Raw genomic sequence first — 24,222 nt, 5'->3', positions numbered from 1 at the left:
TGACAACCTGACTATGTAAAGGACCCCGCCAATGGGGGCATATACGTTGGCAATTGATTTGTCCTGAGGGTTTACGTCGCCAGAGAGACCAGCGACAAACAGTCAAAGAGACTAGCGGTTCCGAAGGACTTTGCCGCCAGATGATTCGCAGCTCACCACAAGAAGATACGCGGTGTTATGACCTTGCCATAGGAAAAATGTGGTCATAGCTCATGGTTGACGAAAAGAATTTAAGAACGAAAGAAATTGAAGTCTGGAAAGAAACTTGAATTTTCGAAAAAGAAATGAATTTGGCATGAATTATGTTGCATAATTGAAATTGATTTCGAATTGATGAACCCTATATGCTTATTTTCTATAAATGATTATTTACTTAAATGCCTGATGAAATCTGTTGAAAAGTGATCATTGCTTACTGGGCTGTCTAGCTCATTACTTCCTATTTTATTATTTTTACAGATGTTGAGGAATTAAGATGATACAAGATATGAATGGAAGAGTGATCAGAAGCAGAATCTCTATACTTTTATTTTCGGTTGAAAGTCTTATTGAATTTGATGTAAGGACTATGAATCATTATTGAATTTATTGAGACATTAAAGAAAAAATTTAGGTCGTTATATTTTGGATTTAAATTATTGACTAATTATTCCGCTGTTGTTTTAGGATAGCATGATAAGATGCCTTGCATGCTCATGAGAAAAGTTTTCTATGAGTATGCGGTGGTTGTCATGATCCTCGATTTACAATCTTGGATCGGGAGCGTGATAATTTTTCTCATTATTTTCCTGGTCCACCCTCTACTCCTTATCCCCAATATGTTCTTTCGATGACTGTATCACTACATCACTATTTATTCTCGGAGGAGAGTTCATTGGGCTGATTCCAAGAGAACTGGTGATTCCAATATTGGATGTTGGCTTGCCCTCTGCACCTGTCTTCTCATGATATTTTGTTCTCTATTTTTTTTAGATTGTATTCATACTAGTTTTGTGTGATTATCCTGTCATATTAAAATTTAAAAAAGAAGAAGAAGAAGAAGAAGTTGACCAGAGGCCATGTTGAGGAAGGCTGCCAATTTTTCTCCATGAAACAAAGGTCCTTGTTCTCGTCATTCGAATTTCCAATCCTAATGAGGTGCAAGTCTGACAGAGAGTCTTCTGAATGCAGCATCTTTAATGCTGGTCAAGATTCTATATTTAGCATCTCCAAAAGTAACATAGAGCATTTGGAATCGATTCCTTGGTTTCACAGCAAGCTTACACCTCATATGAAGAAAGCTTGATTCCAACCAAGCTTCGATCTTTGGCATAAAGCGGTACTCCAAAGAACTCAAGCAAGACCTAGAATTGTGGTTGACGGTGAACTAGTGAACTAGTGATAAACTATGGAAGCGATGGTGATGAATGCGGCTATTGACTTTTGATTTAATTATTTTTTTATTAGTTAGGATGTTAACATGTCGCTACAAGAAATTTGATCTTTTGCGATAAAATTTTTTTATGACTAAAGATAAAATTTTCATCATTAAAATTATTAGCGATCAAAATTTTCATTGCTAAAAGTTTATAGAGAAAACCTCGTAGTAAAAGATTTTAGCGACGAAAAAATTTTATTTCATCGTCAAAAATACTTAACCGCATGATGAAAAGTTCGTAGCATTGGCGACAAAATATTTTCGTCGCAAAAGCTTAAACTTTTGTCGCTAAAATTGTGACAAAAAAATATTTTCATCGTTAAAAATGAATATTATTCGTTTAAAATTTTTATTATTTTTTTAAATTTTAGCAACGAAAAATAGAATTTCGTTACAAAATTTAGTGATGAAAAAAAATTTTGTCGCTAATTTAGCGACGAAATATGAAATTTTGTTGCTAAATTTGTGATGAAAAAAAAAATTTATCATAATTTTAGTGATTAAAAAAAATTTCAACGCAAATTTAGCGACAAAATATGAAATTTTATCATTAAAAAAATAAAAAAAAATAAAATTTACGATGAAAAAAATTTATTTTTAGTGACAAAAATTCGTTTTGTCGTAATTTTAGTGGTAAAATAATATATTTCATCGTAATTTATAGTGAAAATTTTTATTTTAGAATGATAAATTTTTTTAATTATTTTTTACGATGAAATTAATATTTTATTACTAAATTAAATTAGAAACAAAATAAAATATTTTTTACTATTTTTACCACTAAAGCACATGTTTAAATGCAAATTTCTATCAGATCAAGCATATTTTTCATAAAATATATGAACACGATAAAAATATTCAAATTTTAAATAATAATAAGTTTCATAGCTATCATTATCAGATACAAAAGTATAAGTTCATACACCATTTAAAATTTAAAAAAACTACAAACTATATATCATCACAGTCATTGGTCTCGTTTCCTCCTCCAGGCATTGATCTCTAGCCTGATGTGTATCGCGATGGCTGTGCAGAAGCGGCATCATGTGGCTGTAGAGGTGCTAACTCGGAGGTATCAATACCGAGCCATCCCGCCATCGCAGCCACAATCCTCTCGAGCATCTGACTGCGATTTATCCCATAAGTAATTTGATCCTGCATCATACTCATCGATGTCCTGACTGCCTCTGGCATCGAGGCATCATCAGATTGGCCGGACGATGAACTGCTGGATTTTTTGGAGCGCATGCTATGCCCAGACCCTAGCTGTCATTCGAGGATGACATCCATGATCACATCATCTGTCATCGAACAAATGAGCTGTGATCCAGCATCGCTGTCAGATCCAACCTCCCTCATCGTCTGCTCTCTCAATTATAATATTTTTTCCTTCACAATAGACCAAATAACACCATAAATTTGTTTCAAAGACTTTAAAGGCATTCAAAATGTAGTACCATACTTACATAATGCTGCCTCGCCTCCTCAGTCACAAACTCACCATTTTTATTTTAATAGAATTTACCATAGGCATCAATCCCGGATACTCCCTGTTCAAACAAAAGAAAAGAAGAAAAAGGACATCAAAGTAATTTAAATATTTAATAAGAACTTACAGCGTGCAATTACAAATGTAGTTACTTACCATCATCTTCATTCTTTGTGCAAAAGAAGCACTCCCTTGCATGTGAATAGAATCAATCTTATTCTTATTCATCTTGTTCGCCTCCGATCGTCGCTAAAAAATACATACAGTTATAACTAATAAAAGACATAACAATATCAAAATAACTTGAAATACTAAACATATTTTAAATACCTTACTCTCAAAATGCTCGCATAACCACCGTCAATCATCATTACACTCAGCCTAATTTCTATAAGACTGGATCACAGGATCAATCTCCTTCACCTGCAGCTGATTGTAGTACCTATGAAGCCTATATCGTCGATCTCTATATCTGTTTGCAGCCATTTTGAGAATACATGCCATCACTTGTTCATCGGTGCAATCTTCGAAGTTAATATTATCCTGCACATATGAACATTCATCATAATAAGAAGTAAAGACATAGAATTATTCATATAATAAATAATTATCCATATAACAAAAAATTATCCATGTAACATCCTTGAAGTGTAACAAAGAGACTAGAGAAAATTATCCATTATTTATGAGGACATTCTTATTATCCTGCATATTCGAAGTTAATTCTTACTTTGATGTGAGAGATAAGGGCATCACGGTATCGAGAGGCGACATGCTTGAAACTTTCGGTGGTCCATAAAAAATGATTTTACATATATAGATTGATCTTGTTGGCGACTATACTAGCCTCTATGCCAATCGGATGATCCTGAAATATCTATACTTTCGACTTTTCATTGTGCATATGCACGTATTTCTCCAAAACGAGGCCCCTACTAAAATCATGCACCGTACGTCGCTGCTATATTCCTGCATATGAAAATTTATTAAATGAACATATATCATCTACCAATGGATGTATATAACCAAAAAATTTATATAGTTTATAACTTTGATAGAGATATACCTGCAGGGGGATGATGCTGTGGTGCCATAACTTTTGGCTGGATAAGCTCTGGCTGAGCACTAGCTTGCTCCGTGGACTCGGACAGCTAAGTCTTATCTAAGTCTTCTAACTCATCGTGCAAAATGCTAAAGTGAGGATGTGTATCATCAAGTGAAGCCTACAGTCTATGCCGTGAACGTCCACATCCAGGACCAGCCATGATGCTGTAATGATTAAAATAATTTAAATCAGCACATAATCAAAAAAACTCAAATACTATATGATGTAATAAAAAAATAAATTGAATTTAACTCGGAGGTTCTTCCCGGTAGCGGACTTGGTACCTTTTTTCTGCAGGATTTTTCTCTCTCTCTTTGATGGGCTCGAGCTCTTTCCAACTTCAGTTCTACAACCATCATGGAGATCCAATTGTAAGACAAACAAAGCCAGAAGAGTTAAGATCAGAATAGCTTACTCACATACCTTGAGAAGCAACTTGACTGATACTGATATTAAACAATGTCTGAGCCGATAGCAGCTATTTCAACTCTGAAATCTTGAAACCCCGCAGAGCTGCCATCTCCTACTCTAGAGTCTTGTTCATTGAAGGCTCCTTTAACGAAGCCTCTTGGGGTTCGCCCTAGGTAGTAAAGTTTTAATCTTCGGTTGATGTTTGCGAAATGAAGAGAAATCTTGACTTCCAACCGTGCGTAGCGGATGGCATATCCAGAAACATCAAGTGAAAGCCATCCTTTTTTCTCTGCGGAGTCACCTACCACCATCCGCACAAAGTCAGGATGTAGCTTGAGGCCTAAGAGAAAGTGAAAATATGTGACGTTCGGTATGACCGCAGCTAGCACACATACCGTAGTGAATTCGCAGATATATCTCCATACATTCGGGACCACCATGCACGATGATATTTCGAAGTATTGAAGAAGCGCCATGAAAAAAGGATGGAGAGGAAGCCTCAGTCCAGCCCGAAAGTACTCCTCATAAAAGCCCATACGTTTCGGAGGTGGACGGTAAACTCGATCATCTGATCTTAGAACTTCAAACTGAAATGCGGGAGGTATTTGATACTGCTCATGTAGCATAATTATATCTTGCTCTGTCATTTCTGACCGGAAGTCCAGCGGTGCAAAGTTAGGCTCCGTGGTGGCCATATCTCTCTCTTTCGTGCAGGAAAGACACAAAAAGATGAAGAAAAGAAGAATTCGCAATGGAAGGAGCAGGTAACCATAGCTATGTAAGGTCCGTGTCTCATCATGTTTGGAGATTTTAAATAATCTCAGACTCGAATGGGACCACTAAAGTCGCACTCCATCTGCGCATTAATTGTAGGTGATGTACACCATCAGGGGACTAGCGTACGTGCGATGCGTGGAGATTATGAATAGATATGATTGCTGCCGCTGATATGGTAGTTAATGCCAGCAGTAGGTGCATTGCATTTTATGCCACTTTCGAAGGGGTGCATACAGACGTGTGCCAGCTGCTCATATGGAGGCAATTCGAATTCCAACCTTCAACAGGAACCTCGGATCACACACAAAAAAAAACAACAAAAGAATAGGAAAGCATAAATCATTCTTCAAGGGGATTGCCAGGGTAGTCGTCTGTATGATGGTATTCCTCGGCACGATGATGCTTTCGATCTGAACAACTGCATCGGTCTTGTCCATCTCATCTAGAAAGTAGGATGTCATCGTGAACCTTAATAAGTTATCAAACAACACCGCCTGCAAATCTTCATCCAGACAATCAATTCGAAGCTGCTGAATGAAGTCAGGAGGAAGGTGTACCTGAGCAAAGGACTTGCACCTCTCAAAGCCCGCGAAGAAAGCTGCCTTACAAGCTTGGGCTATAACTTTAGCTCCTCCTTTCTCCAACTGCTTTCTCCTGCTTTCAGCACATTTAAGTAAAATTCTCTGATCTATAAATTTATCCTAAGGAAGCTTATGATTTATCTTTTTCTCTTTCAGCTTTTTCTTTAGGTGCTCCACCTCTGATCCAGCCTCTTGGATTTTCAAGAGCAATTCTGGAGAGGTCTGAACTCCCTTGAAAGTAGAACGCCTATCTCCTCGAGGAACCTTCTCTCCACAGCTCGTCTCCTCGAAAGTCCTGGCCCTCTTGGACGGACCCCCATTGGGGCTCCTTCGAGGGTGAGTTTTAAGATGAGGAGAGCCTCTTCTCCCTTCAGGTGCCCTCCTCAGATGCTCCAAGTCATCATGGGCCCAACGATAATCTCTCTCAGCCTCAGACTTTTGTTTCTCGAGAGTTCTAATATGCTCCTCGAGACCTTCGATCTTCTCATCGTCTTTGGATTTTAGCCGCTCGAAGGCCATGATCTTTCTTTCATCTCGCCCTAGTTCTTTGTCCCGATGGAAGATTAACTCCTAGGCCTTCTGGAGAGCCTCCTCAGTAAAATTGAGTTCCTTGACCAGCTCGACATTGTTCCTTTCTAGCTGCTCTGATCGGTACTTCAGCAATTCGATTTCTTCCTTCTTCATTATCAGAACATCGAGATTAGAACTTGTAAAACTTGTCAAATATTGGCCCACATGTGCAAGGAATCTTAAAACATTGGCAAATCGCTTCTCTCCCCTTTGATCGTTGAGGAACAACCTTTCGGCTGGTGGTAGGAGATTTCTCAGATACTCCATCATGGATTGGAGTTTCTCTCCTGCGGATGAAATATGAAGCGTCGGATCTGAAGGATCCATAGGAAAAGTGGCTGTAGGAAGGCACCAAGCAAACAACCGCCTTTTTCATCTGCGATATCTCAGTCGGAGCCTCTTTGATGCATCCCACGACGCTCGTATCTAGTGTTGTCTCCAAAGGTGCCCCATCGATTGAAATTTTCTCTAGCGAATTCTACACCCCAGCTTCCGATGATGGGGACGTGGGCTTGATGGCAGGAGCGGCATGATCTTCTTTCTTAATTGTAGGTTCCGCTTGAACAACTGGAATCGCAACCTGTCTCCTTCGAGCCAGAATCTGCTCTAGCCTCTTCACACTCTATGGACTCATCCTGCCCCAAGGAAGTGATGAGAAATCAACACAAGAAATCTATGGATACTCGTTCTTCAAAAGCATGAATTTAAAAGAGGAATAAAAATGAAAAGCTGTCGTAAAATAATTAAAGCCTCGAAAGGATCATCGTCTGAGTGATTCCATCAGTTATGCCCATCCACATCGGTCGTGTCAAGCTAGCATCACAAGTCTTGAATGTGAAAAATAGACGTGAAGTCAGAAATACCCGACACCAGATTCGAGGCACTTTTAGAGTACTCTCTTCTCCTGATTCTCAGACTCGAGAGTAGGGGGTAATGTCATGTGGGATACTGTGAGCATCTCGGATTGGCATTGCATCGCAAGGCATTTCAGGCTCTGGGGTCGTCAACACGATCGCTGATTATCATACGAGCTAAGGAGTCGGTCTCCCTACTGAGCTGAGCATCCGCGAAGTCTGACCTATGCATAAGCTGTCTCAGCCGACTTATCCCTTCATTATGTGCGACAGCTGTCCATCTTGAATAGATAAAAATATGACGTAACAGTCTCCTCTGATCTCACGGGAGCCATCAAGGGCTGAATTATCTCACCCACTATGACAATTTCAATGATCCGACAATCTCGGGATCACACGATCACACAGCTATGCAATCAGCTGTTCGATATTCTTCTATATAAATAACTAGAGCTCCGAGGATCCAAGTAAGTCAAATCGAATCTCTCTCGGAGAATCAGTTACTATTTTTTTGTTCTCTGCTTTTCTGACTTGAGCATCGGAAGATCCTCGTCTGAGTCACAACTTCTGGTTCGGGACTTATTTTGCAGGTCTCTCCAGCACCAGCATCCCTGCACTAGGATCAGATATCTGCTTTCCGACCTTAAATGTTCGTCTTTCGGTCTCGATTGATTTAAACAGCAACAAAATGCAATACACTTGGTGAAGAAATGAAATGCACTTGATGCTAGGTACTTCAAAGAAAATTTTGAAAGGATTTTACTTTTGCAGTTTCTAGGAGATGTATTATGCTACCACTGAGGAGGTTGATGAAATAGATGGAGGTGATGGCTTTGGCTTTTGGGACTGGATCACTTCTCTTGGACTTCTGCATTCCATCCCTTCATTTTTCCCTCCAACAAATTTAGCTCTTTGATGGCTTTTCCTGCTATCATTAGTGCATTAAATTTTATTATTTTAATAAAAAATCAAAAAAATAATTATTTATAATATATCAAATTAAAATTGTGAATAATTATTTACCTTCTTGGCTTTTAAATAGTTCTAACAAGAATGTACCTTTTTAGTTTTTTTTTTTGCTGTTTGCACTAGATGTATTATGTTACCACGAAGGAGGCTGATGAAATATATAGAGGTGATGGCTTTGGCTTTTTGGACCGGATCCCTTTTCTCAGACTCCTGCATTCCATCCTTTTATCTTTTCTTCCAACAAATTTAGATCTTTGATGACTTCTCCTATCACTATTAGTATATTAAATTTTATTATTTTAACAAAAAATACATAGGTTTACAACAAATAATTAATATTTTAATATTTTTAAAATCCAAAGTGTGTGCGTAAAATATGGGCAAAGTTAAAGAGTTCTATGGGAATCAGACTGACACGCTTCCCTTCACACAATCACACGTGCCAGGCACTGGCGTTTCCCCTCAAGTGCACCGCACGTGCCAAACACTGCTGTCAAATACCATCGTCGCTCTCCATGAAGCCCCCGAGGAGTCGAGCGTGTGGCCGACCCATTCGCCGGTAAGACCGCGACGCCATTCGTCCGCCGAGGTTCTGGCGATTAATCGCCCGCCTCCTCGTTGCCTGACGCTAGCTTCCTGTGAACCGTATCTCCCCATTTCCATCGATCGAGAGAGACTGAGATGGCTTCAATCGCATTTGCCGCCTCCGCCGCCCCCTCCGTCGGCTCCTGTCGTCTGCCGAGATTCGGCGTTTCTGGCGAGACCGAGCTCTCAAGATGCCGCTCCTCCTCCTCCTCCTCCTCCTCCTGGCGTCTGGCCGTGGTTAGCGCTGCTTCCTCGACTAGGGTTTAACTTCTTAGGGTTTTAATTTTTGCTAGTATATAACCTTGTTTTCCTGAATGCTAGTTGATAGACTGGAATTTCTAATTTGAGAAGGTAAAGTTTGATTTTTCTCGGTCTTGCATCGTTTGATCAGATTTCATATTGCATCGCAGCTTTTTTGCTGTATATAATGGGGTAAATATGTTCTTTTGATCATCCGATACTGTTGTTGCGTGTTTTTTTTGTTCTTTTTTGCTTGCCATTTTTGTTGCAATTGGGGGTGGGATTTGTCTTATTAATACTTATTTTTTTGGGTTTATTGGACATATGATACTTTATGTTTTATTTATTATTTTATCAAAATTTAGATGCCGAAGTAGACTTTGTAACAAAGAAGATGTTGCTATGGCCTTGCTGAAAATACGATAATTCGTCTGGCGTTCTGGTGATTATGCATGTTCTTTGAATTAATCAATCTTCAAATCATGCAAATGGATGTTTGCTTGTGTTCTGACTCAATAATATCCTAGAATTCGTGGAATGAGAAATTTCGTTTTGCTAGTTCATCATTTCTCCCCTTGATGTCACATTAAATTCTTTTATTTTTTTTAGGTGTTACTCACAATAACGAGATCCCTGAAGGGATATTAAATAAAGAAAATGGAAGATGTATAGTTTTGAAATTTACACCTTCACCTGAAACCTTAATCCATGAATGAGTTTTGCATCATCTTGTCTGCATGGAATTATAAACTTTTAGTGAGATTGTTATATTTGTCTTGCTTACATAACAAGGGGATTGGAAGTTTCCATATGCTATGATCAGCAATAATATCATCTTTTGCACGGTACTGAACCTTATTGGGATGGATGGAGTTTGGCTTTGGACCTAAAACTGTTACTAATTATACGGAATTCATTAACAAAAATCTATCAAGAAAATGAAATGCATGTCAGGTGCAGTCATGCTCATGTGTTCTTTATGAAATTTGTCTTTTAGTTCAAAATTTAGCTGTATTTATATGTGCTAATAAATAAAAGTTAACATTATTAAGTATATATTTGTTAACGATTGTCTCTGTAAACAGAGATGCAAATTGCTTGAGCCACTGAGGTCTGACAATGGAGCATCACCATGTATTCCAATCCTTAATGATCAGACATTACCTGGCCTCTTGACAACACCACACCTACAAGAGATGCACAATAAGCATGACACGAGGTTGCGTATCTTCTCGGGCACTGCAAATCCTTCACTTGCTCAGGTAACTTTGTTAATAGTTTGATGATATTTGCTTTTGGTTCAATAACCTGGGTATGAAGGCAATTTAGAATAATATGCTTTGGATATGAGATAAGTTGTATGACATATTAATTTTCTTTAATTAAAGATCTTGACCTTTAATATTCCTATTTGTTCTAACTATCAAATGGTTAGATGTCATTATGTATGCTTAATTGTTCCTGTGATATGGACTCATAATTAGAATTTTAGAGAAATGGATTTTCTCTGTCTCAGCCAGGTCTTTATCTTGTGTTTGTTGCCTGGTCAACTTTAGTTTGTCTGCAAGCTGTCTAGTTAGATATCCTATAGCATAAGTAATTCGATGATGGCCCAAGGCATTCTGAACATTTCTTTTTGTTGGGGATTTGATAATATGGGTTTTGCATCCAGTAGGTGTTATGTTTTGGTTGGAAGAGCTATTATAATTAACACCTTTTCTTCTGATTAATTTGATCTTGTTCAAGGCAAATTGTTACTAATATTGATATGGAATATGCAAACCAAACCATATCCATTTGGCTAAGGAATCTGCAAGTTTGTAAAAGCAAGGTCAGTTAATCAACTTTATGGGAGTTCCAATTTCCTGTATCATGTTTTTTTTTCATGAGTCGGTTTTAACCAGTGTTGCATGATCATGAACACAAGATTGGATTCAGTTGCATATCTTAGTTTCTGATTTGGCAAACTGGAAAACAATGTGGGGTTTTTTATTTTTTTTTAAATACATTCATTTTTTTTTTTCAATATTATAGAATGGAAATACGGTAAACAAGAGATCTATTAAAAGATAAATATTGGTAGCTTGGGAGCAATGGGAGATTGACGCAGCAGCTTTTATAACTATTATGTCAAATTTCTGCTACAAAACTTATTGTATGAGGTTTCTGTTTTATTAATTGTTTTACAAAAGAAACCCACACAAAAGTGATTGGCAGTTGAAATGTCATACTTTTATTGCGGCTTTTATGGCTGGAAGAAGTTAATGCTTCTACACTTACCATTTTGAACTTGAGGTGATGTGCCTAGGTAGCAGCTGCTTATTATAATAGCTAATGGCTAAATGGTTGTTGAATGGGCTGTAAAATGGCTACTATTAAGGCAATGTAGGTATTTTGGCCCTGAAACATCCCAACCTTCTTTTAAGTCATGGATCTAAGACCAATTTCTATAAGGGAATGGCTAGCTATGTTCTTTAAATCCTAGTTGCTGCATGTTTTCCTTTCCTTAGGGCTCGGAAAAAGCAATGGATAGGGGAGGTGAAAGCAATGAGCAGTGGAGGAGGAAGCAGAAGGATTTGGATGGTACCAATTCTAGGTTGCCTCTATTTTGATCTCTCTTTCCCCTTGCTTCCTCTTTGTTTCCATGCCTACTTTCTTCTATGCTTTGATTCAGCAATGAGCCATGTTGGACTCACCTTTGGAGATCTGACTCTTCACTAACTCCAAAAACCTGGAAAGTCCCATATCCTATGCATATCCCACGAGTCTAATACTTATCAACATGCAATATGTATCAACAAAGCATTTTGTGGCTGGACTCTCGTGTTTGGGTAACACTGGTTCTGCCTCTCTTTTGCAATCTTGGCAGATTGCTTCTGCTCTTTACAGGGTTTAACTTATTTATAGGATGTCATTTTATTGAAGGCTGATATCCTAAGACAAACCTTTACATATTTTATCCTAAGACAAACCTTTACATATTTTAAAGGGAAAAAGAGCCCCTTGTTGTAATGTGGAAGCATGATTACTCCTAGATTGTTCCTGTAATATAAATATGAAGTATAAACTGTCCAATCTTTTTGAAAAATCAAGATGAAAACATCAATTTAACCACTTTCCATCAAATTTCATATAAAGAAACTATAAGGCAGCTGTTATTCGCAAACTTCTATCATTTTCCATGCTTAACTCGAAAATAATACCTCTGACTTGGATAAAACTCTAAGCATGAGGCTTGTTTAAGACTTAAAACATAAGTAACTTGATGGCACGAAGTTTGGAAGCTGTAAGTGTTTGATAATTTGATGCTTGTACCATTAATCCTAGATTTAGGTGCTGATCCTAGTGTTATCATGAGGACTTGAACTCAGATTAGAAATTCATGTATGATGTTACAAGTTGGTGAGGGATGTGGAAAGATTTATTATATGGAATATGTGCTTATCATCCTGAGATCTGCATTGACAGATTTAAAGGTTCTTATTTATTGAGACAGTTATAAAATTTAGCTGAAAGGTTCCATGTTCCTGTGATTGCGGAAAAGGAGAAGGTTTCTGATTATTAGGGGCTGCCACTGTATTTTATGGAGCAAATATGCTGTGAACAAAGTTGGTTTCTGTCATTTCTAATGTATACATCTTGGTTTAGCTTTATAAAAAGTTTAAGTCTAAAGATTCTGATTTGAATGGTTAATAGGTTTTGAATAAAAAGTATATATAATCTGAACTGTTTTTGAAAGCACAAGAGTAGAGAAGGAAGAAAGAATGGAGAAAGAAAGAAGAAAGACAAAAGAAAGAAGAAATTGATTTTGAATAGAAAGTACGTGTAGTCTAACGTGTTTTCGAAAGCACAAGAGTTGAGGAGAAGAAGGAAGAAAGAATAGAGAAAGAAGGAATGGGTGACCCTTCCTGATTCACCTCTAAAATTGAGCCTGAAAACCACTTGCCGTTTTCTGTGGGATGCGCTTTATGATACCTGTATACAGCAACTGCTTGTCCTCTTGAGGGTGCTGGGTCATCAATGGGCTGATGGTATCCTCTGTTTCCCCTATTTCTGTGTTGTACTACCTCTTTTGTCAATAAGGCAAACTGGATATTGGAGAACCCATGCCTCTGGCAGACTAATTGGGTTAACTCATGTCCCTGGTGCTTAATTTTGGCCAGATTTGAGCAGACAAGCAGACATTCGCTTAAGCATGGGTTATCCTATTGACATCCCTATGAATACTAAAGCATTTGATTTTGAGAGTTAACTGAGTTTGGATGGAATACATGGATCTTGGCAGGTCTTATCAATTTTCTTTAGGGCAAAATAAATCATTGAAATCAGCTTAAATGATGGATTCTTTTCCCTAAAATATAAAAAGGATTTTAGTGTATATAACCAACTAACCTTAAAGTTGTTGAATTTATGATCCATGTCTACTGGCATACTTGGCTTGGGAGGAATTAATGAGTATTTCTTCAGAAGAAGGCAGTTTTTATGGTTCATCACAAAGCTCTTCAGACTTCTTCACTGGGGCAATTTGTGTAATGGGAAGGCATCAGCCGCAGAGCTTTGACTCATTTTCTGACCCCTCTGTTGCCAAGGCGAGATAACTGTCATCAGGGGTGATCTCTATGAGTTTGTATTTTGCTTGACAGCTGTACATTCCTTCTGCCTCTTGTAATTACCACTCCTTTTAATTTTAATTAATTCTGGGGGAAGCTTATTGCTTCCTCCATTTGCCTTCATGTCTGGCAATGTCACATGGATAGGTGGCACAGGTTTCAAGTGTCCAATTCTTTAGTAGTGTTGGACATGGGAACCTTAAAAAAAATCAAGCATAAGGCAACGTCTATACTGTAAAGATGTTTTTGTAAATTTGTAGATATTTATGTGTCTAATGAATAGTTTGATGAACCATTTTTTTTTAAAAAAAAAATTGTAGAACTGACAAATCTTGCTATATGTTATGTTAGACTTGAAAACTTCTAGGTATCGATGCCAAAAGGTGGTAGATAACCATGTTGACATTAGAGAGCTAGGGTTGCCACCAAGGTTTATCATACCGGTCGTTACTGTACTGAACCGAACATATCATAATGTACCGATATCGAACCGATATGCAGTCTTATATCGTACTGACACTTGATATCTTGTATCGTACTGTATATTGACTTGGTAATAGAATAGTACCGGTATGAGATCCAGTATCGAGATTGGAAACGCTGGTTGCCACAATTGTCACACACCTCTACGTAATAAGCAAAGATTCTAGGACCAAGTCCTAGGTGGTGTATCCCAACGAATTTGTGCCTGGATAATTTAAATCTTGGTGTCTCTCCCTCCTTTCTCTCTTAAAGAAATAAAAAAATAAAGGTAACAATTTGGTTGTTGCTTTGAAGTGTCAAGGAGTCATGTAGCATTCAAGTGTCTGGACATGTAAAAAATCCAAATGTTGAAGTGCCCATGGTCCCATGCAAGACAGATGTTTGGAGGGCATTTTTTTGCTCTCTGTTCGTTATGTTACTCGTTCAAACTCGTATCCAAGCTCTTGAATCATCTTCCAAAAAATAGACATCTTATTTTAGTTTTTATCTATTTCACTTTGTCTTCCCTTTTGATTTTGCTATATGCCTGTTTCTTTACTTGTGCCTATTTTTGGATAATTTACTAATGGTGCCTCTTTTTTTCCCCTTTTGTGGTAGGAAATTGCAAGTTATTTGGGTCTGGAACTTGGAAAAATCAAGATAAAGCGGTTTGCTGATGGCGAAATTTATGTTCAGTTACAAGAGAGTGTTAGAGGATGTGATGTATTTCTTGTGCAACCAACATGTCCACCAGCAAATGAAAATCTTATGGAGCTCTTGATAATGATTGACGCATGCCGCAGAGCATCTGCAAAAATATTACTGCAGTTATACCTTATTTTGGTTATGCTAGAGCTGACAGAAAGGTAAAATCTGTTTGAACGTACTAAGTGAATTAGTTATATATGTGCTGCCAAAGTGCACTGGTTCTTCTCTTGATAGCAATTTCTTTTTAAGGAATTGTGATTGTCATTTTAAATCTGTGCGAAACTCTTATCACTGGTCTGATTTCTTGTTTCTTTGGCCTACTAACTACAAATAAAAAATTAACTAGTTTCAAGATTTGATTGTCAATTCTCATGCTTAGAGCACTGTTTTTATCGTTCAATTATCTTTGTTCTGATGGAACATTATGTGTTTTATTATATCAGCCTAAAAGCATTTCACCTTTTCTTTTGTGTTGATCGATAATATTAATATATCACATTTCCTTTCTGTGTCCGATTGTCTTCTCAGACTCAAGGGCGTGAATCCATTGCAGCAAAACTTGTAGCAAACTTGATTACAGAAGCAGGTGCAAACCGTGTACTGGCTTGTGATCTTCATTCTGGGCAGTCCATGGGATACTTTGACATTCCAGTCGATCATGTGTATGGGCAGGTATTAAGATTTGGTCAGTTCATCTGGATAAATAGTATTAGAGAAGCCCCTTGGTTTAACGGAAATCTAGGCCAGCACATTATTAGATTTATTCCATGTATTTGCTCATTTTGATTATATGTTCTAATTGATTGCATTCACTATTTTGCATGTGTTCAGCCTGTGATACTTGATTACCTGGCCAGCAAGACCATTTGTTCAGATGACTTGGTAGTGGTCTCTCCAGATGTTGGAGGTGTAGCCAGGGCACGTGCTTTTGCCAAAAAGTTATCAGATGCACCTTTAGCCATTGTGGATAAAAGGCGTCATGGACATAATGTTGCTGAGGTAAATATGACCGGGTTATTTTGATAGATCTTCATCTAGTAAAGAGACCTGTTTGTGAATTGTTTCCTTTTGTATTTATGTCTTTCATCTAACGGTTATCTTATATTGTAAATTTAAGCAAGGAGTGGAATATTGAGAAGTCTTCTTGACATTCTATGGAACTTGGATATGCAGTTAAACCCACTTCTTTTATTTTGTATTACATATTTGAAAGCTTATATACATCCATTATCTATCGTAAGTTTGAAATGCTCCAGAAGGTTAGTTTTTAACATTTCTTGTATGCTTGGTTATATTCGTGGATCCAAATTGGTTTCTACTTTCTATATTAGTCTTAGTAATGGCATTTCAGTGATCTTGGATTTTAGTTCCATTGTTTGGTTCCTTGCATGCATCGTTGCTTTTTTTCCTCCATCCATTCTCTAGAGGCTTCCAAGTCTTGAGAAACCTATACATGAGCTTAAATTGTGGAATCAAGAAGCTAGGTCCCTGTATCCTTCTAGATATCATGATGGTTGCTCTTCATTCAAAGTTGTCTTGGACAAGGACTTCATAAAATTTAAAGGTTGACTTAGATTGGAACCAGTTGTAAAATGATCTCAAGGTTTATGGATCATATGGATAAGAATTGTTGGTAAGGTTAAAGTTAGAGCTCTCTCCACTGCATGACATGCGCTGCCACTTCTATTGATGTCCTTTATATTTGAAATTATGATATTAAATTAATAGATATAAATCGTCATTTCTGCAGGTGATGAATCTGATTGGTGATGTTAGAGGAAAAGTAGCTGTAATGGTTGATGATATGATAGATACTGCTGGTGAGTTGACTCTTATTGATTAGAAAAATCAACACCATTGCTTGTAAATAGTTGGATACATATTTCGGTGTTGATTTTTGTAACTTGAATGTATGGATCTCCTCATCTGTTTGACAAGATGGATTTCAGACATCCAGTTTGTCCATCCTTTTCATCTCATAACCTTTTTTTATTCATGTGTTTCCCACTATAAGCAGCTGTTGGTTACTGATCAATATTCTTTACTCCTGCATGTGTTTTACACTAAACTTTGATTTGTATGGATTGCTTTTTCCTATGTGTTGTTATTCTTGTTTCAAAGTGGAAATTTTAATTGCTACTTTGATGAACCTAGGAACAATTGCAAAAGGTGCAGCTCTGTTACACCAAGAAGGAGCAAGAGAAGTCTATGCTTGCAGCACACATGCTGTTTTCAGGTATCTCTTTATTCCTTGAGACCAGAACTTAGTGATTTAATTCTTGAGAGGGCAAAGTCTGTAACCTTGGATCCTTAATGAAGGATTTTATTACAGTGGAGCAAGTATAGTGTTTATTAGTGTTTCCGCTCATGCTAGGTCATTTGCCTTTTACTTCTAGTTTCGTAATCATGGTGACTTGGACATCTGACAGAATCAACAGTACTTGAGCCCAGAAAATACTTGGATAATTTGTTGGGTTGTTCAACAGATGTATATACTCTATAGTCACATCCTTTTAGTTTTGGAAATTGGATACTTCCCAATAGTGATGCGCTAGCTGCAGACCATTCTATTTTGTAGCAGTGGACCAACCATCATAAAGCTTAACATGGCAAGGATGAGGAAGAAGAGTCCAAAAATATTCGGAGTATTACAGTCAGATGTCAGCAAATAGTCCAATTGGTTCATTGGAGAAATTACAAGCCACTTGAAGCTAAAAGAGCAAATGATGGCAGCTCAGGGGTTGGGCTAGGAACATGCAGGAAAGAGGGGACATATGATGCAACTCGCTGGAAATATGCCTCCCACCCATGCAAAGGAAATCCCCTTGAATATTGTTCAGTTTATTAGTAACCTTCACAATGATTTTTATCATCTTTAAAAAAAAAAAAAGAAAAAAAGATCCTTTGATTTATTTATAATGCTCCTAATATTCTCAAAATCTATGTCATTTTTTCCTTGAAGAAAACTCATGCATTTATTATTATTATTATTTTAATATCAGTGGTACCTCTTTTCATGTTATTTTATATGGGTGGTTCATTGTTTTGTCTGTGTATTGCTTCATTTCTTTTGATTGCCTGGTCATGCCCTGCATCTGATTGCCTGGTCATGCCCTGCATCTGATTAAATGGTATATACTGTGTATTATCCAGACATCTATCTATTCATTAACTATTTCTTAATTGTTCTTGTAGCCCTCCTGCAATTGAGAGGTTGTCAAGTGGACTATTTCAAGAAGTTATAATTACAAACACTATTCCTGTGTTGGAGCGAAAGAATTTCCCTCAGTTGACAGTTTTATCGGTGGCTAACCTTTTAGGCGAGACCATCTGGCGTGTTTATGATGATTGCTCTGTGAGTAGCATCTTCCAGTGATAGAATTACTAAACTAATTTACTTGCCTCCTACATCCCCACTCTGAACACCCCCAACACCACCCCCACCCCCCCTTTCCCTGAGAAAAGCAGGGTAAAGAGGGGGAAGAAGAAAACTCGTGCTCCAAAATTTGGTTCGTCTTATTGACTGAAATCCAGCCTACACAACTTTCAGCATGCTTGACTTTCTCACCTCCAAAGCTCCGACCATTATTTTGCATCTATAGCAAGAAACAATTTTAACTGTTTTATTACATTTATATGGCAACTTTTCTTAGTGTAGAATAATAAATACAGTGCAAAATCAGCTGTTCTGAGAGCCGCTTCCTGTCGCATTTTTTTGCTGACTGCCAGGTTGGTTATGAACCCTATTCAAGCTTGGACATTGACTGATCTCGTTGAAGGTAGAAAGTGTTTTGGGCAGTAGCAATTGCCTTCATCTTGTTCTCTTGAATGTCCACTGCATGAATATTATCTTCTATTTTAGTCACATGACTAGTTTCTTCCTACAATATTCCTGCCTGGAGTTTAGTTTCTAAAAGGCTGATGGTTTCCTCTTTAAGCATGTGAGCTGCATGCAGTACCAGCTCCATGATGGGTTGCTGCTTACAAGGTTAAGAACTACATGTTGGTGTTTTTTTTCTCCATAGGTTTTTGTGCACATCTAATTCCAGTAAATAGGCTAAGAGAAGAGTTTGTTGCTTGTTTGCATTAACGTGTGCCCATGCTTAGGGCAGAATTGTTGCTTGAATGTGTATGGGCTCTATATGTTCCATTCAAACCTATCTTTTGACTATTGCCATGGTTTAGTTGGTAAACGTGATATGTTAATATGGAGTCAGGAAGCCTATATTATATTGTAATGTTTAGTGAGGATACCAGTGTAGTGGTTTTATACTAAAATCTCTATTGAGAAATCTCCATGGTGTTGCATGGGGAATGGAATGATGAATAAAGGTAAGCCTATATTATATTGTAATGTTTTGTGAGGATTCCAGTGTAGTGGCTTTATACTAAAATCTCTATCGAGAAATCTCCATGGTTTCGCATAGAGAATGAAATGATGAATAAAGGTTATATCCTGTTGTTCTTTTTGTTATAGGCATTTGAGTGATGAGGAAGCTGACTTTGATGGCATCTTTCGGCTATGATACAAAAATTTAGATAAAGGGCTTGTTATTCACCATTTTACTGGATTATCTAATCTATGGGTAACACATGCTATGATATATCAATCTCAGTAGTAACTTGGATACACAAATCCTGTCGTCTAATCTTATTGATTGCAATAATCATGGAAAAGTCAGTTTTTTTTCTTAACCAGTGCAAATTTTGGAGATTAGATCTTTTGGAGATAGTACATCTGCAGTCTCTGGATGCTAAAATCAATATTATAGATTTTTTTTTTCAGCAACATGCATCTGGTTAGCTTCAATCCTTTGGTTTGTGGGCTAGCTCATGAGGTGAAATGCATGTGGCTCATATTAGCTGGACTTAATTCTGTTAATGATTCCTCTATTTCCGTGTTCTTATGGCTGTGATATAGGACAATCGGAGTGCGATTACTCAAATAAATAACATTGCATGTATAATGCTATTTGTCCTTGCATTTTCTTCGTCGTGTCATGAGATGGTTCTCTTTTTTTCCTCTGCTGGAATAACCAACGTTCTCTGATACTGGTCTTTAGAAAATAATTCCTAATGCTGCTTAGGGATTATTAGTTGTAAATTCTTGAGAAAGGGGTTCCAATGGATTGCAGTCATGCCTAACGATTCATTGTTCATGCTGTGGAAGTTTCCATCTAGCGTGCTTCTACTCTTCACAGTAATGAATTTATGTTGTTTCATATATGAATCACCTTCACTTCCTCTTCGTACGAGATATAAATTTGCCGGTTAGGGTTGGGATTTACTTCTTGTCTAGGAGCATCAGGTGTCATCACATCAGCTTAATTTCATCTCCCGCGTTCTTATAAAAGTTTGTCGCTGCATCATTGGACAATGAAAATGGCTTTGTGAGGAGCAACAGGAGGCATTTTCTTCATCCTTGTACAAATGATTCATCTGTGTGTAATGTTAAATCTCATTGTTTGTTCGCGGGGTTTTCCTTGAACTGTGGTTTATTTTATTGCAATGTATCAATGTTGAATTCAAAAGCACTTGTACCAAAATTATATTGTACTCCAAGTGTGTACATTAGAGGAAGAAAGTTAATAATCTTATACGTGGTCGGCATTTTCCCCCAGTATTGTAAAATTATTGTTAAGATGATGCAGTGGAGGGGAAAATGGATCAGTTTATGGATCATATTAGCATTATTTGCATCTCATGAGTGCAAAAACTTTTTAGAGTGGGTAGACATGCTAAGTCCATCAGCGTTGGCTGAGCTGGTTTTGTTTCCCATCATTAGGATTAGAACCTGGGTAGGAGCATCTTTGTCATGCTTCACAAAGGAGTGGCTAGAATTTTGAGAGGCTGGACATGCTCGTGGGGTAACAAGAAAATTAGCAAGAGAACCAAATGGTAAAAGGATTAAAAGATGTGTGTAAGAGAGGGTCAAATGGTGTGGCAAACTATGAGGTGGTCGTGAGAAGAAATCGACAAAATGTCATTCAAGTTCTGGTCCAATTAGAAAATGAGCTCAGTTCGAGGAGCTCAACTCAGAAACAAACGTGGACCAATTAGAAGATGAGTTTGAATAGTTTTGAGGGTGCAATTTCTAAATTGATCGTGAGGGGCTAATCCTGACATGTTGCTGCTCTCTATCAATCCTGCATGATGGGGGATGCTATTGAGAATCCAATTCCAGTTCTCTAGCCAAGTGACAAGAGATGGTACCATTTGAAATAAGGTGACGCTATTGCGAATCCAATTCCAGTTCTCTTGCCAAGTGACAAGAGATGGTACCATTTTAAATAAGGTGATGCTATTGAAGACGAATTCCGGTTATCTTGCAAAGTGATACGGGATGGTAACATTTGAAATAAAGTTTAGTGGTAATTCCTTCGCACCTTTAAAAATGGGTACTTGTGGAGTGACTTCATAAATATCTCTTAGTAAAACTTAATTATTTTAGAAAGACATTGAAATAAAAGGAAAAATGTCAAGGCAATAATTTCATAGTGAATTAGGGTGTCAAAAGCATAATTTGTGAAGTCAGAGGATTGGTACTATCCAAACTGAATATTGTATTAGCCCATTGGATGGCTCATGTTGGAGTAATTAAGTTAATTAAATGCCTCCCATCTCCGCTCCTTTCTTTTTCTCTTTACACATAATTACAAACCATTGTATAATGAAAAATGTTCCCATTTTTGTAAAAGAAATATAACAAATGAACTCGATTCCAGCTTCTAGTTCCTCTGTTTTTTTTTTTTTTAATATATTTATTTTACGAGAAATGTAAAAAAAAAGGAAAGAACGAATGAAGGTAAGCAATGAAGAGTTCTTCGTTCATGTTCTGGAGATGGGTGAAAACCATTGATGTTATTCCTTTTATTCTTTTGTCATAAGCCGTTTATTTGAAGCAACAAAAATAGAGAAATTTTACCTTGGCAAGTATAAAAATCTTGCTTGTCATTTGTCCATGCATGAAATATAATTCGACTCACAAACAAAAGTTTACTACATAATGATCATCAATATGAGTATTTTGGAATCAAAAATATACTCATAATTAATCTCAATCCACTGTCCCATGTTGAAATCTCGCATTCAATTTCATCTTTCTAATGCCCTAAATTTCTCTCTCTAGACTCTATTCTAACCAGCTATACTCTTAACAGACTTATTTCGCTTGTATTTCTCTCATTGCCAGCTTTGTCCATCTCCATCTTCTATCTCCCATTTGAATATTTAATTTTTATTTTTATAATATTATTTGCTTTTTTTCCCTATTTTACTAGATACGCATTGCATACCTACATGCCGCTACCTGTAAACAAGATGTATTGACAAATTTTTCTAGTCAGAGAAAATAAGTTAATGGCACTACTTACAACGCTTGCTTTTATAGGATCTCTTGCAGCTGGAACATTACTTCCACAAAAATGTGGAAGATGGTGCAACTAATGCTACTCAATCAATTCATTAGCAAATGCTCAATTGTGAAAGACCCATTTGGTTTGTGTGAGTGGGCTGAGTGGGAGCTTACTGCATTTGGCTACGCATAACTCATTTTGGGAAAATTTTTTGTGCACCATGGTGTAGAAAATTCAATATAGAACGCACCATCTTGTTCGATTGATCCACATAGTCATTATTTTTTAACATGTATTTAATGTATGCAGATTGTCTTTTTCGTTTAAAAATTTTGTATGATGAAAATATCCCTGTCCTTTGGTTATGACACTCCTTCACAAAAATTATGACATTACTTCAAAATATTTATGGCACCTGCTTTTAGTTTTTTATTTAATATCGGGATGTCATAATTTTTGTGAAGGCATGTCACAATTGTTAAGGAGTGTCATAATTTTTAAAAAAAGATGTCATAATTTTTTTCAAAGGACAGGAGTGTCATAATTTTTTTTGAAAGGGTGCCATAATTTTTTTGAAAGGATGTTATAACCAAAAAGCAGAGATATTTTCGTTATATAAAATTTTTAAATGAAAAAAATAATCTATAAATATTAAATATGTATTAGAAAGTGATGACCATATATACCAATCGGATAAGGTAGTGCACTCTACATCAAATTTTCTAGGCCGTCTGCGGTGCACAAAGAATTTTTTCACATTTTGGCTCCACTTCAAACCAATTAAACAGCCATTTTGACCAAATTCAGTTGAGGTGCAAGTAACAGGTAACAACCCAACCTCATCCACTCCCTCAATTGCTTTAGTTCCTCCCTCCTAGCTGATAACCTTAGTGGCTCTTATTGTGTTGCAATTCAAGGGTCGTCATCTATCATAGAGAGTGGTCCCTAAATCTTCCACATAAACAAAATATGCTAATTTTTTCGATAGTGAAAGAAAATGCTTATATATTACCAAGGCATCGGGTTCGGATTGTATCTTTCACATCAAAAAATGACCAATATCCTTTCATGATATAAATAAACTAGATCATATTCTACACAAATATTAAAATATTTCAAACTTTTTCATTTATCCACCAATATAGATCTCAATGTGGTTATTGCATGATCCAATGGTGGATTTGCGTAAAGGAAGGTGAATCCTTCTTTTGCACAGCATACTATTGGCAATGATTCTACTACGATACGACAAATTCCCAAGTAATCATTATTGTTCATTGGATTTTGGAGGAACGACTTTGTTTGAATTGGAGAATTGTTGTATGGTTCAAACAAGGAAAGGCTTACGGTGGATATCTAGACATCCAGAGATGAAGAAGGACGTAGCAAGTGACGAAATGCTTCGAAAAATTAAAAATAAGTATAGATCCAGAGATTTTTGAATAGATCAACCTTTCAAACTGCTATCAAATCCATGGACAGACGAGATAATCTAGTAAATTAAAATATTTTAATAGTCAGAGAAAAAGAAAGCAAAAATGATTCTCATGGTAGTAGTGAGTGAAATGGGAGCAGTCTAAACCGTAAAAATGAGGTTGTAGAAGAACAATACAAGCATCGTACTGTTAGATAAAGTCGTAGAATATTGCACCCTTGATGGCGAAAGTCCAATAGCCAAAAGCATCCCTAGTTTACGCTCTGATCTGATAGCATGGGGCACGTGGAATCCCACGTGAATCAGCAAAGACCATTTTGCAAGGCTAAATACTTTTGGATTTTTATCCATATCCATTTTTATACCTATATCTATCTAGATATAGATAAAAATTTGAGCATTCAACTAATATTCGTGTCCATATCTATACTATTTTTTTTAACGAATATGGATAGACAACTATCTAGAGATGGCAATGGATAGGGTTTGGGTCGGATATTGTACTATCCATCTCTAAATTCGGACTTAATATCCTATACCCAAATCCTATTTGATACCTGATCGAGTAAGAAAAGAGATATCCATCTCCATATCCAATGGGTTCGGAGATATTCATGGGTAACCCATTTCTCCATATCCAATCCATACCCATCT

At 37.0% G+C, this 24,222-nt stretch overlaps 1 protein-coding gene across 1 annotated transcript; it reads left to right on the top strand.

Annotated features, from left to right (window-relative positions):
- Nucleotides 1–8,684: 8,684 nt before the first annotated feature.
- On the top strand, nt 8,685–18,934 carry LOC105059573 (ribose-phosphate pyrophosphokinase 1). The gene is given in 10 exon segments (XM_010942912.3): nt 8,685–8,995; nt 10,084–10,260; nt 14,689–14,884; nt 14,887–14,936; nt 15,307–15,450; nt 15,610–15,777; nt 16,529–16,598; nt 16,933–17,014; nt 17,974–18,133; nt 18,508–18,934. Coding segments are annotated over 10 exon segments (1,227 nt in total). The 5' UTR covers nt 8,685–8,854; the 3' UTR covers nt 18,547–18,934.
- The last annotated feature ends 5,288 nt before the right edge of the window (nt 18,935–24,222 follow it).

Source organism: Elaeis guineensis, chromosome 16, assembly GCF_000442705.2.
Source record: "Elaeis guineensis isolate ETL-2024a chromosome 16, EG11, whole genome shotgun sequence".
In the NCBI taxonomy this organism is placed as follows: domain Eukaryota; kingdom Viridiplantae; phylum Streptophyta; class Magnoliopsida; order Arecales; family Arecaceae; genus Elaeis; species Elaeis guineensis.
Note: the sequence above shows the minus strand (reverse complement) of the source record. Positions and strands in the feature narration are given on the sequence as shown.